This window comes from Onychostoma macrolepis, chromosome 21 (genome assembly GCF_012432095.1).
Source record: "Onychostoma macrolepis isolate SWU-2019 chromosome 21, ASM1243209v1, whole genome shotgun sequence".
NCBI classification, from domain to species: Eukaryota; Metazoa; Chordata; class Actinopteri; order Cypriniformes; family Cyprinidae; genus Onychostoma; species Onychostoma macrolepis.
Genome location: NC_081175.1, coordinates 3,288,272 through 3,301,476, shown reverse-complemented (window position 1 = coordinate 3,301,476; position 13,205 = coordinate 3,288,272). Strand labels below are relative to the sequence as shown.

The 13,205-nt window shown below is 34.4% G+C and overlaps 1 protein-coding gene across 1 annotated transcript; it reads left to right on the top strand.

Annotated features, from left to right (window-relative positions):
- The first annotated feature begins 4,761 nt into the window (after positions 1-4,761).
- cdx1b (caudal type homeobox 1 b) lies at positions 4,762-9,205 on the top strand. The gene is made up of 3 exons (XM_058758836.1): positions 4,762-5,379; positions 7,216-7,364; positions 8,913-9,205. The coding sequence occupies exons 1-3, from the start codon at positions 4,965-4,967 to the stop codon at positions 9,108-9,110; spliced, it is 762 nt and encodes a 253-aa protein (XP_058614819.1). The 5' UTR covers positions 4,762-4,964; the 3' UTR covers positions 9,111-9,205.
- The last annotated feature ends 4,000 nt before the right edge of the window (positions 9,206-13,205 follow it).

Sequence of the window (13,205 nt, the reverse complement as noted above, 5' to 3'; positions counted from 1 at the left end):
AAATATAGCAGAAGTTTCTTAAAGGGACAGTTCGCCAAAAAATTGAAAAAAGATATTTTGAAGAATGTCAGTATCCAAACTATTTTATGGTCGCTATTGACTTCCATAATATTTCCATAACATACTGTGGAAGTCAATGCCAGCAATTGTTTGGTTATCAACATTCATCCATGTGTGTGTGTGTGTGTGTGTGTGTGTAAATAAGTGTAAATAGGGTTATGGAAACTGTTCATACATTTATTATGTACCCAAGCACAAACTAAAGACAAAACAGAGAAGTTTGATTTATTTTGGCAAAATGTATTAATCTTTCATTTATTTTGCAGCTAAATTACTTATGTATTTATTAAATTATTTTATGCGTTTATTCTCTGCAGTTTTGACCTGACTAAATAAATAACAAAATGGACTAAAATTGATAAAGCCACAGAAATGGAATAAAGCCACACGGTGTAATAACCATCAAAACAGGATTAGGTTTAGGTGTGATTTCGCGGTTGTCCTGCAGGTGACTGCATGAGACCGTCTGCTTGGCACTAAATCTAAAACAACTTTCAACCACTACTAACGTTACCATGATTTTTTTTTAAACAGTCCGTAATTCTAAAATGATTCATATGATTGTGCAAACACAGCCTTGCTTAGTATTGTTTAGACGAAAATAAAATACAAATGCAACCATCTCCTTATGCATTAGCACATTTAAATTAAGTTACTACATTAGCCTACATTTCAAATATTATTTCACTAGTTACTACATGCTTTACTGTAGCTATTTGTTTTGTTATAAAAACAAGTTACTGCAATTATTATCTGCTACTGGGTAGACTGAGTACAGTAGAGACACTTCTGCTTTTTTCATTACTACACAAAAACTAGATGCTGAAATGAAGTGATTTTCCACATGATATTTCTTTTTGCTTGTGTACTAAAATACCATAAATTGATAATAGCCATAAATAGTTTATATTTTCCACAATTAAAGGTGCATTTTTGTCTCAACTGTACCCATATGGTGTACAGTTGAAACAGTAGCATGGTACAGTTGAGACACGCTCTAAAGCTGGCTAACCATTTATTGCAAATGTAATAAATTACAAAATTACAGTTTTAAATAATTACAGTTTAAAAATAAATGTATTTTATTTGCTTTATTTAATTCAGATTCAGTTAAACAAAAAAGGAACAAATGTTTAACACTACAAAAATATATGGCAAACAGTACAACATAACAGTAAAAATAACAATATACATACCTGTATATTCTATAACCCTATGCTTCACTCGAAACTTTCTGCATTTTTACATTTTCAATCATTCTTTATGATTTATAAGCTTGTTTCATCATGGGGACCTAAAAAAATATTCCCATAAGGTGAATTTACTGGTATTACTATACTTGTGGGGACATTTGGTAATACCAGTACACAAACACACACTGCCTCTGTATGCATTTTATTTTCTATGATTGAACTGTTACTGTATACAGTACATAGCAACCTAAAGGGTGTTTCAACTGTACCCACTTTACCACCTTGTATATGTCTTAAAATGCTATAACATTCATGTTAGAAAATATGTCCAGTAATAATAGACAGTTGAAATATCACAAATATCATTTTTTTTAACAGAATCTGCATAACATATGTGTAAATGTGACTTTTATCCTATTATCATAACACTGTACAACTAAACAACATGTGAAGCAATAGGACACACTGTGTCTCAACCGTACCCCTCTGACATACTCGCGCGTTTCATAGATTATGAAAAGACCTTGCATGGCACAATGTCATAAAATATGTCTATTTTTAGAGCACAGAGTAACGTTTGCAATGATACATGTTAAGTTTAACAATCATAAAATAAAAATAAGCTATTCATTGTGGAAGGGACATGGTGAAATGAAAATCTCACCTTGGAAAAAAAAAAAAACTTTTGCCGATATCTTCGGAGTGGAAAGACGCACACATTTCAAATCTCCCACGATCGAAGAGAACACTAATACACACGAGGAGAGCAAAAATCACGGCTCGGGGTTCTTGTGTACGCAAGTTATTTAAGGTGTTTCAACTGTACATGTCTCAAATGTACTCAGTCTACCCCTATTTGTTCTCTGCTAGCTTAGGCTAAAGCAAGTCCAATATAGCAAGTAAATATAGGTTATCGCTCCTGGTAAGAAGGAACCAATTCAGATGTTCTTACCCATTTAAACGAGCATAGTTATTTCCCACTCCTTTTTAATTTTACCTCGTATTGTCAAAATATGGAAGCACTGAGCGCCGATCTCGTTCTTTCGAGTGGTCGAAGGAATAAAGTGAAATGCCTTGTAAATGCACGTATAAATTTAATGATACTTTTACATCAGCGCTTAACAAAGGCAACGAGCTCTCTGTCTTCAGTCATTTCCAGCATTATTATCAACCATCAGCGTTCGTTACACGCTTGCTCTGTTTAGCTTTATTTTTCCGTTCAAACACTCTGTGGTTATTTTAAGCGAGACAAGTGCTTCCACAGAAATTACAGTGTACAGTTTAATCAACATTAAAATGCATATGTATTTGTTAATAGATTTTTATTTATATTAATAAAATTTAGATTTTTATTTGATATCAACAATCACCTCAGAGTCGATGAAGATTCTCTCTCTCTCTCTTTCTTTTTCCTGAAAGCTCTTCCCATTTAAATTACAAGGAAGTCACACTTGGCTGTGAAATGTGACCCCACACATCTAAATCCTCTCGGATCGCTTTGAAACCCTTTTCTCCTTCTGAACTGACCAAAATCGTTTGCATTATTCTGTTTCCTCGAAGTCTTTTACATGGGATCGGAGAAACATGTTTATTTATTGGTGTGCCTAATGGACTGTAAAGTGTTTGCACGTTTTCAGATGGTGACATTAACCTGTGATATGCCTATATCTTAGAGTCGAGTGGTAAAGTTTAAAGTGAAGAGCAAAAGCACCAGTCAAACTATAAACTAACATTTCTCCTCAGTGAGAAATGACCGAATAACTTGATGAATAGCTTGATGAATCGTGTGTATTTTAAGTAGCCTAACTCCTTTTGAGATATAGGTCAGTAAAGGTTGAATACAATAAAAATAGGATGTAAACCACTTAAAATGTAAGAAAGTATATTCCACGTCGTTATCTTATCAATAGGCAACCGTTTTCTAGCCGAACACTGAAATAAAAGCTACTACGATTATAAATTTAATAGCCCACAAACACACACTTGTTAGTCTTTACAATATGAACACAATCATAAATAGGCTACTATTGAGCATCAGCACATGCAATCTAAATTAGCCCGAGGCCAGCATGCATCACGACATCACACATTTCAGTTTTTCTCACATCGTTTAGGCTACATCACTATTGTCCAGGTGTCAAATGTTTTCATTTTAGACCAACTTTTTCTTTTTCATTTTTTTTTTTTATGTTTTTTTTTTTGGGGGTTATGGTTAAGGTTAGCTCATCATTTTATGGCCGTGTGTTTTAGATGTTTTCATATCATAAAAGCTGATAGGAAACATCCTGAAATAATTTGCTAGGCTATATTAGTTTTATCTCTGTCCGATTTCTTCTTGAAAACTTGCTCATAGATTAAATGCTTTGAAAGTCCAGGTGAAATTGTGGTCCTGGTCTTCCGTGCAGAAGACAGGGATACTTAAAATGCAGCCATGCTAACGTAATTTAACAACATATACTATATAGTATTTAATGTATTATAATATTTAATGTGCTACTAGCCTATAAAATAATCATGTCTAATCTTTCATTTCGTCTTTCGCCGATGGCTGCTCCATGTGTACAGTTCACAAAAATACATATAACAATTACATTTACGTTTTATAGCATTCATTGTATTAATAATATATAAAATGTGATTGCATATAGGCTAATCTGTCTAAAAATGTACGTTTAAAACATGCACATGCCCGTAAAATCGAAACTGATCATATTACGACCATGATCTTCGTCTTGTTCGCACTGTAGACTTTGTTCCTTGTTTTAATCTGATAATCGAATGTCGTGTGCGTGTGTGTAAACTAATACATGCTTATAACATTATGTATATAGAATGCAATAATAATGTTTGTTAAATTTATGCTAAAACCTGATCGTTTTGTTTGCCATCATATCATAAAAATACAGTGGCACTGTATTGCGGCACGGTATTTAAGTCACAGTATATTTTAGAGTATACAAATGCTTTTGGGCTATTCTTTTTTTTTAATGTGAAATGAAATTAAAACGTGGCGAAATGGAAGGCCACATAAGAATTAAAGTTCATGATAATTACCTCCTGCCATGTGTCCAATAAAAAAGACTAATGCAAAAATATAATGTATTGCAAACACCAATCTTAGGAAAACAAAAATAAGAGTAACTTGAACTTGAAATAAAATCGAATCAAATATGATGGTGCGCAAAAGGAATTTTGGGAATTCCCGTTTCCAGCTGGCATTTGTATTTCTGAAAAAATATATTTTAACCAAAGCCTAATTTACCTTAAAAATAGCTATACATGGTTCCTTGTTGCAGTAGGCTTATTTATATTTTATCCGCAAGTGATGTGCTAAATCATATTTTACTTTTAAAAACATTTCTTACAACCGTAAATATATACGTGTTGTCTTTTTTAATTGCATGGCATTTTTACGCTTTTTAAAAGAGTGCATGTAGGCCTATACTAACAGGTTTATATTCTGAATGGCATTCATTCATGGACCGCTCTGAATTGGAACATCACCAAGGCTGTTTCTATACCGTGGGGAGGGTGATCATCATGATCATAAAAGTGACGTCAGCATCGCAACCTTTAGCAGCCACCGAGGCTGGAGGGTTCAGAGAATCTGGCCAGGTAGAGGAACCGTCAGGTTATAGGGAAACCTGGGTCTAAGGAGCCAAGATCAATTGTTTGGGTGCATATTATGCACTGGAGTCATCAGGCGGAAAAATGTACGTGAGTTATCTCTTGGAGAAGGACACCAGTATGTACCCGAATTCCGTAAGACACCCCAGCCTAAACCTGAACCCTCAGAATTTTGTCCCCGCGCCTCCTCAGTACCCAGACTTCACAGGATACCATCACGTCCCTGGAATTACCAACGACCCTCACCACAGCCAAACAGGAGCCTGGAATCCCGCGTACCCTCCTCCGCGAGAGGAATGGACACCTTACGGGCCGGGAACTGGAGCTTCGACCTCGAGCACCGGTCAGCTGGGCTTCAATCCTCCAGACTTTTCGTCTGTTCAAGCGCCTGGCCTTCTTCCATCATCCATAAACACATCAGTCGGTCAGCTGTCGCCCAACTCTCAAAGACGGAACCCCTACGACTGGATGCGTCGGAGCGCGCCGCCGTCAAGCTCAGGTGCGTTTCTAAAATCTATAAATAAAATTATTATATTTCGAAAAATACAATATAATAATTATTATAGAGAATATTAACTATCGTGATCGCAAAAAAAAAAAAAAAAAAAAAGGTAAATTATTAAAAAGGTACAAATAAATAAATAAATAAAATAAAAAAAGTCTGCTATGAACATGTAACGGGAACACCACTGCTAAACTCTGTCCCGTGATGGTTTAGAAGCAAACGCTTCTGTATTCACTTGTTTGTCATGCTAATATACTGATTTGTGTGAGTTTCTTTGCTTTGATGTCACTCTTTGTTCTTTTTTGTCCGGATGCCGAGAAGTTGTTGAATACGGATGCGCATGTGTAATTAACATTTAATAGCTACTAAAATAGCAGAAAGGATGAATAAACCGGATTTTTTTTTTTTTTTTTAAATGTAGGCCTATTGAAAAATAAATAAATAAATAAAATAAAGATTAATTATTTATAGGATTATGCAACACAATATGTAACAAGAAAAAAAAAATTAGCTCACAGGAGTGGAGGAAATGTCACCAAAAACCTCATGTTAAAACTTAAATTCTGTGGATCCCACTGATTATGAAAACTGAATAAAAATATGAAACTAATGTTTACATGTGAAGTTGGGGCTAATTGTAAACAATGAGGTTCTGAATTATTGTAATTACTGCAAGTTCTAAAAAAAAAAAAAAACCCTGATATTTCAGCACATTATTAATAAGGTATTTTATCTCTGTCAGCTCAGGATCCTCTCTATTATGACTGGAACAGGGAGTAACAATTAACTCTCAATTCCTCCTCATATGTATGCCATACCATAACATCACAGGCAAACTGGAGAAAAGTCATAAATTTAGTTAGACCTATTTCTGTGCAAACACTTTCACGCTTGTAGTTTTATAGGCCTAATACATATGAAAAATGAATATGCCATAAATTACAATCTTGAGGCAATTCCTCAAAACAGTGGCTTTAATTGCCATACATTATCATACTCAGTAACCAGACGGTCTTTTTGAGAAGTCTGGAGCCAAGCCCAAATGATGTTATTAGCTCACTGTCACTATTATTTTAAAGTTCCAACCACTAAGATGTATTTTATATAACACAATTAAATACCTGGCTTTTTAAATGGAGGATTGTGAGAGTCGCTTGGCCGGGTTAATGATACCCAGAGATTATGGCCTCTGGTGAGATTTTCAGTGAAGATGCTATGGTTGAGAAGCCTAATTATCTGGAGTTCCTCCCTCTGTGGCTGTTGCCCTAGACAGGCGCTGTCCTTCCCTTTGCCGTTCATGTTTTAATATTTAACCTGGTAGCCACTTAAGTCCACTCTTGCCTCTGACAGGGTAAACTAAGTTTGAAATATAGAGACACGATTCCAAAGACCTTTATAACATGGACATCTTGGTGTTTTATATATGTGTGCTCTTAACGATTGGCTTGATTAAAGGAGCAAACACTGTGTTCCCTTAGTTACTTTTTAATAGAAAAGATAAACACAATGACATTAACTAAAAAATTACTCTTTATTTCTATCACATTATAATTAATTATAGTCATATATTTCGGTACGTTTAAAAACTGCTTAAAATAAAAATGGAGAAAGGCCTTGAAAGGAACCAGAGTTACACCGAATACATTTACATTTATGCCAAGCAATTTGTTGATAAATAAATACGATTTTTCTGTCATGTGACAAAATACTCATCAGAGCCTACTGTGAAAAGGAAAGGGTCATGTAGATAAGGACTAATTCACAATTATTTGTTTAAAATTGACTTGACTTTTAATGAAAAATGAATTTGTTATGCCGCTTGTCATTTAGGAGGGAAGACCAGAACAAAAGACAAATACCGGGTAGTGTACACGGATCACCAGCGTCTGGAGTTGGAGAAAGAATTTCATTACAGCCGTTACATCACAATAAGAAGAAAGGCAGAACTGGCAACAGCACTCGGTCTGTCAGAGAGACAGGTTAGCTGCTCTAATACAGTCTTCAGTCATCATGTTCTTAGACAACATATTCTTCACATACACTCCTAAAAATAATTATCCCAATAAGGGGTTTGCAGTGATGCCACAGAAAAATCACTTTTGGTTCCCTAAAGAACATTTCAGTCAAAGGTTCTTAAAAGAACCATTTTTTCTTTTAGTGTGAGGAACATTTTAAAAATCTAAAGAACCTTTTTCCACAATAAAGAATCCTATGTTGAATGGAAATGTTCCATGGATGTTAAAGGTTCTTCATGCACTCTTAAAAATAAAGGTTCTTTTTGGAATGTATTGTCCCATTTAAAATCCATGGAACCTTTTTAATGTACAAATGGTTCTTCATACTGTAAAAAGGTTCTTTATTGACATATTTGGTTCCATGAAGAACCTGTAACATCCATGGTATACTTTTAAAAATAAAGGTTCCAAAAGGGGTTTTGGGTTCCCTAAAGGACCTTTCAAAGAACAATTCTTAGAAGAAGCATTTCATTCTTGAATGTGAAGGACATTTTAATAATCTTAAGAACATTTTCTTTTATGAAGAAACTTATGTTGAATGGAAAGGTTCCATGAATGTTATTCGTGCACTCTTAAAAATAAAGGTTCTTTTTGGAACGTATTGTTCCATGAAGAACCTTTAAAATCCATGGAACCTTTTTAATGTGCAAATGGTTCTTCATACTGTAAAAAGATTCTTTATTGACATCTTTGGTTCCATGACGAGCCTTTAACATCCATGGTATACTTTTAAAAATAAAGTTTCCAAAAGGGGTTTTGGGTTCCCTAAATGGCCTTTTAAAGAACAATTCTTAGAAGAAGCATTTCATTCCTGAATGTGAAGGACATTTTAGTAACCTTAAGAACATTTTCTTTTATAAAGAACCTCATGTTGAATGGAAAGTTTCCATGGATGTTAAAATTTTCTTCATGCTCTCTTAAAAATAATTTATTGATTCATCAAGAACCTTTAACATCCATGGAACATTTTTAATGCACAAATGGTTCTTCATATTGTAAAAAGGTTCTTTATTGGCATCTTTGGTTCCCTGAACCTTTAATATCCATGGTGCACTTTTAAAAATAAAAGTTTCAAAAGCTCCAAGAACCTTTTAGTGAAAAATTCTTAAAAGACGCATTTTATTCTTGAATGTGAAGAACATTTTAATAATCGTAAGAACCTTTTCCATTATAAAGAAACTTTTGTGGAATGGAAAGTTTCCATGGATGTTAAAGGTTCCTCACAGAACCACAGATGCCAGTAAAGTGCCTTTCTGTACATTTTTATTCCACAAAAAAAAGAAGAAAAAAAAGGGTATTTTAAGAACTGTTAACTGAAAGCTTCTTTTGAGAACCAAAAATGTTTCTTTTATGGCAACGCTGTAAAACCCTCCCATTGGGAACCTTTATTTTTAAGCGTGTAGAAGCTGATTGGGATCACTGGTGTGTAATGCAGCATAGATGAAACATACAGAGCAACTTTTACCAGGAACAACGTTTTTTTCAGTACTACTTATGGCATGTTGTTGGCAGGTGAAGATCTGGTTCCAGAACCGGCGTGCTAAAGAGAGGAAAGTCAATAAAAAGAAGATGCAACAGCCGCAGCCGGCATCCACAACCACACCAACCCCACCTGGTTCAGCTCTGCCAGGCAATGTTCCCATGGTCACAAGCAGCAGCGGTGGCCTGGTATCACCATCTATGCCAATGACTATCAAAGAAGAGTACTGAAGATTTGCAGACTTTGACTGTTAGCTGTTTTTATAAAGAGCCTTTTCACACTTTTACACACACATGGTACTTTTAAATCAACCCATCAATGAAAACACAACACGAATGTGACAACCGTGACAAAGACTTGGAAAAAAATAGGAATAAAAAGTAGTCAAGGACTTTTGAAAAGTAATGCAGCAACATTTGAAGCACACATGAATCTGAAAGGTTGTGTAATATTCCTCTGGTCGCATCGGTTTCTTTATTCTAGTACTTTATTACTGCTGTTGTTTTGTTCATCACTGTAAACTTTAATATGTTTTGAGATTGTAAAAGTGAATTCAAATAACTGTATATTTCTAAAGTAATTTGTATGAATAAAATATATGTTTTATTGTGGCAAAGTGATTCATTTCAGACTTGCCATCCATTTTCATATCTGTTAACTCGTGTCTTCCCACGGATATCAGAAATAGAGCTGTTTGCGTCCAGCATTGATTTGTCAGGTTTATTGAAGGTGTTTTCATATTCACTCGAGGAACACATTGAGGAAAATGTCAGATGTGTTTTATCTGCACTTCATCGAAACGGAGAAGAACTGCTAGCGTGCGAGTGAATAGACGGCTCTCGAGCAGGAGCTGGTGCTGTTTGCACAGTGTAACGGCATCGCTGGATAAGAGACGAGTGCACGCTGAGAAACTGTGAGCTATTTCATTATCAAGCACACTCTGGACTCTCTTATCAATGGTGTGACAGAGAAGCTCAGCTTGACGGGCAGAACATATCTCCTCTACGGCGTCGCTGCAACAGGACCTGTTTTATGACCGTGTTAACAAAGCCAGGGTGTGGCGTCCAAAGGCCGAGGCAAAGGGGACTGTTGAGCAAACAATATGCATCTGCCTGCATACATGTCCATTCACAGAGAGTGGCCATATGTCCATACTGAACCTTCATCTTCATCTTTGTGAACGGTATATTTAGGTTAGAGAAGATATTGTGATCGATATCTTTAGCTTTTTATGGCCACCACATGTTCATGCTGCAGAAATAGAAATTCTATTCTGTTAGAGACAGATTGAATTGTTATATCTTGAAATGATGGCAAATTTTAGCTATATGATTAATATGGTTATGCTTATAGGAGCAGAATAACTCGGTTTTGCAGTATCATGTACAGTATGAATGTATATATATATATATATATACAACTTTTATTACATCACAAATTCAGTACTGTGATTACACCAAATCATGAACTTGAACTTTTGTCGTCTAATCCTAAATTATATTGACATATTGATGACTTTAAATGGTTCAAGTTACAAAACCAATATACTGTGGGTTCTCATAAGTGAAAATGTTATCTTCTGATTATGAATAAGCCTATGAGACAAACATAGTGGCATACCATGTTTCTACAAAAGCATTCTAATGTGTTCTATTTAATAAAACTAACAAAGAGGCTTAAAGAGGTCTTGTTACGTTGTATTGTTCCATTTTTCTTTATCATTGCTCTATTTCTGGTAAGAGAAGAATTGTATAAACAAGCTTGCTGATAGCTGCCTCTGAGGCCATAAAGTTTATTGGGGGGCATGTTGTAAAAAATATTCTCACCACAGTAACAAAAACATGTCGGTAATGTTCTTCATATGTAGTTCTATATGAAGTACAAAGAGAACTTTTCATTAGGAAGCCCAAATTTCTTGATGCATTTAAAGCTGATTGTGTCTAAATTATTCAGATTCAGAATAAGAACCCTGTGGTAAATTAAAAAGGCAATGCCGTCACAGAAAACTGGTTAACAAAATATTACTGATCACTATAGTGATTTTCCGCAAGTGTCTGCTTTTAAAAAAAAAAAAAAAAAAAAATTTAATTATTGATTGATTTTTAATTAGGGTAAATAGTGTAAAACAAGGTAAGCCCAATTGTCTGTCTTCATTTAAAACACTAAACAAACTCATTACCCATCTAGTCTATCTATTACTTATACAGCTGGTTGTTTACGAGGCTATTGTATCATAAACGTCCAATTACAATAGTTATACCCACTAATAATCTCTATAATGGCGAGAATAATTCTACATAAACACTGGAGCTGTAAAGCAATGATTCTAGTGACTCTCTATAAATAGCAGATATGGTTAAGTGCCTATGACACCTTTTCATTGAACCCAGTGGAATTTACTCACATACTCAACGAAATACCTGTGCTGGCCGTGTTTTTACCAGTTCTTATTATTATCAAACAAAAACCTATACAAACATGTGTAACAGGTGTTCGTTTTATTGGTAACACTTATGTTTATGTTTTTTTTTATTTATTATTATTATATTACATAATATTTTTAAGATGAACAACAATTTGTTGGAAAAAACTGTGGACAGTCTTCTTAGATATTTTTGAAAATTATTTTTTAACAAACGAAAGTGCAATATATTGGGCCATTGTTCTTGCACAATAGCTGTCAGCAGTGACGAACGGCTCAGAGGGAGCATGACATATATTAAATTGCATCATTGTGGCATATCTTGATATCAAATATCAGATATTTGATAGTGTGAGTTCATTTTCTTGGTTCGCTTTGAAGGCCTCATCCTTCACCTTCATAATCAACCTTTGTCTTTGTTGATAATTTAGAGCATTTCAACATGACAATGTATTGATGTCAACACAAGTTCATGTTTGGCAATCCAAGATAGACGTGCAAGAAACAAACCTCAGTTCCTGAGATGTGAAGTGTGAATGATTAACCCACACAGAACGCGCAGTAAACTTTAGCATCAATAAAATAGCAGTATGATTTCAACTGTCGTTCTGAGCATAAGTTTTACAGGACTACTGTCATGTTTTTTTTAACCAATCTTTATTCAAAAAATAGTAGCAACATGCAATACTACAAGCTCAAATTAGAAATGTAGTTAAAGGGTTACAGGTCATGCCATATAGCCTAAGATAAGACAATAACTGCTCTATATTCACCTTCAGGTGCAGTATTTTAAATTTACTAATGTTTTGAATGTTTCCTGTGTCAAAGTTCAAATGTCAACCGGCTGAACATCCAAGACCTGGGCCCCATTCTTCGCACATGAATTAAAGCATTATCTAGATTTAATTTGATTTAGACTCAATCCTTCCTTCTTCAAAAACTAATCTCAGAGCTGTTGTCATAGCAACAATCCAGGTCTGTACATTTAAACCTGAATGAGAGCAGACTACAGCTTTTTAAATAATAATAATATTTGTATTATCATTATTTTAATATAGTAATACTGTGTATAAATTAATAATGTCTATAAAAATAGTCAGCCCAATTCAATGAAAATGTAATGAATTTCTAAATAATAATAATATATCTTTTTTTAAATAATAATTGTATTGATTGATTGATTTAACTTTATTATCCAGCAATGTAAAAATTCTCCTTTGGCTTCTCATAGAAAAAACAAACAAAACAATAACACTGATGATACAAACAATAATCATATTCATCCAACAACTGAACACACACACACACACACACACACAAAGTAGCCTACTTATTCTCACACTTAGAGTAGCTGTTCAATTAGTCATTCATTTGCTTTATACAGCACAGGAGATGCAAAGAACAAAGTAAAGAGTGCTGTGATGCGCCGTTAGAAAATTGTTCCATCCTGATCCTTACTAAATTTAACTGATTTTCCAAGCAATGGAAGATCGTGGGCTTTAATGTAGGATACTATATGACTTCACGATGCAGTTAAATCTAAGCAAATTACTCATTACTTTACAAACTCTTGACAATAAAATGAAAATGTAAAGACTGTAAAAAAATAAAATAATAATAATACAAATAAAAGATTTGTGAATCCTAAAACAAACAGCTTATATGTTTATTAGGCTATGTCTTCTCTTATCCTTATGTATTTTGGTCGCTTGATTTAACCAGAGCCAGTGATGAATTAGCTATCACGATCAGATGCATTAAGCAGATAAAAAGAACATGGAACAGCGATGCACGAGTAAATGCAATCATTTCTTTAAAAAAAGAGAGAGTCGTTCGCTCGCGAAGTGGGATGTCCTGTTGTTCTCATGCACATGCATGCTTATTAATGCACTAATACCTAATT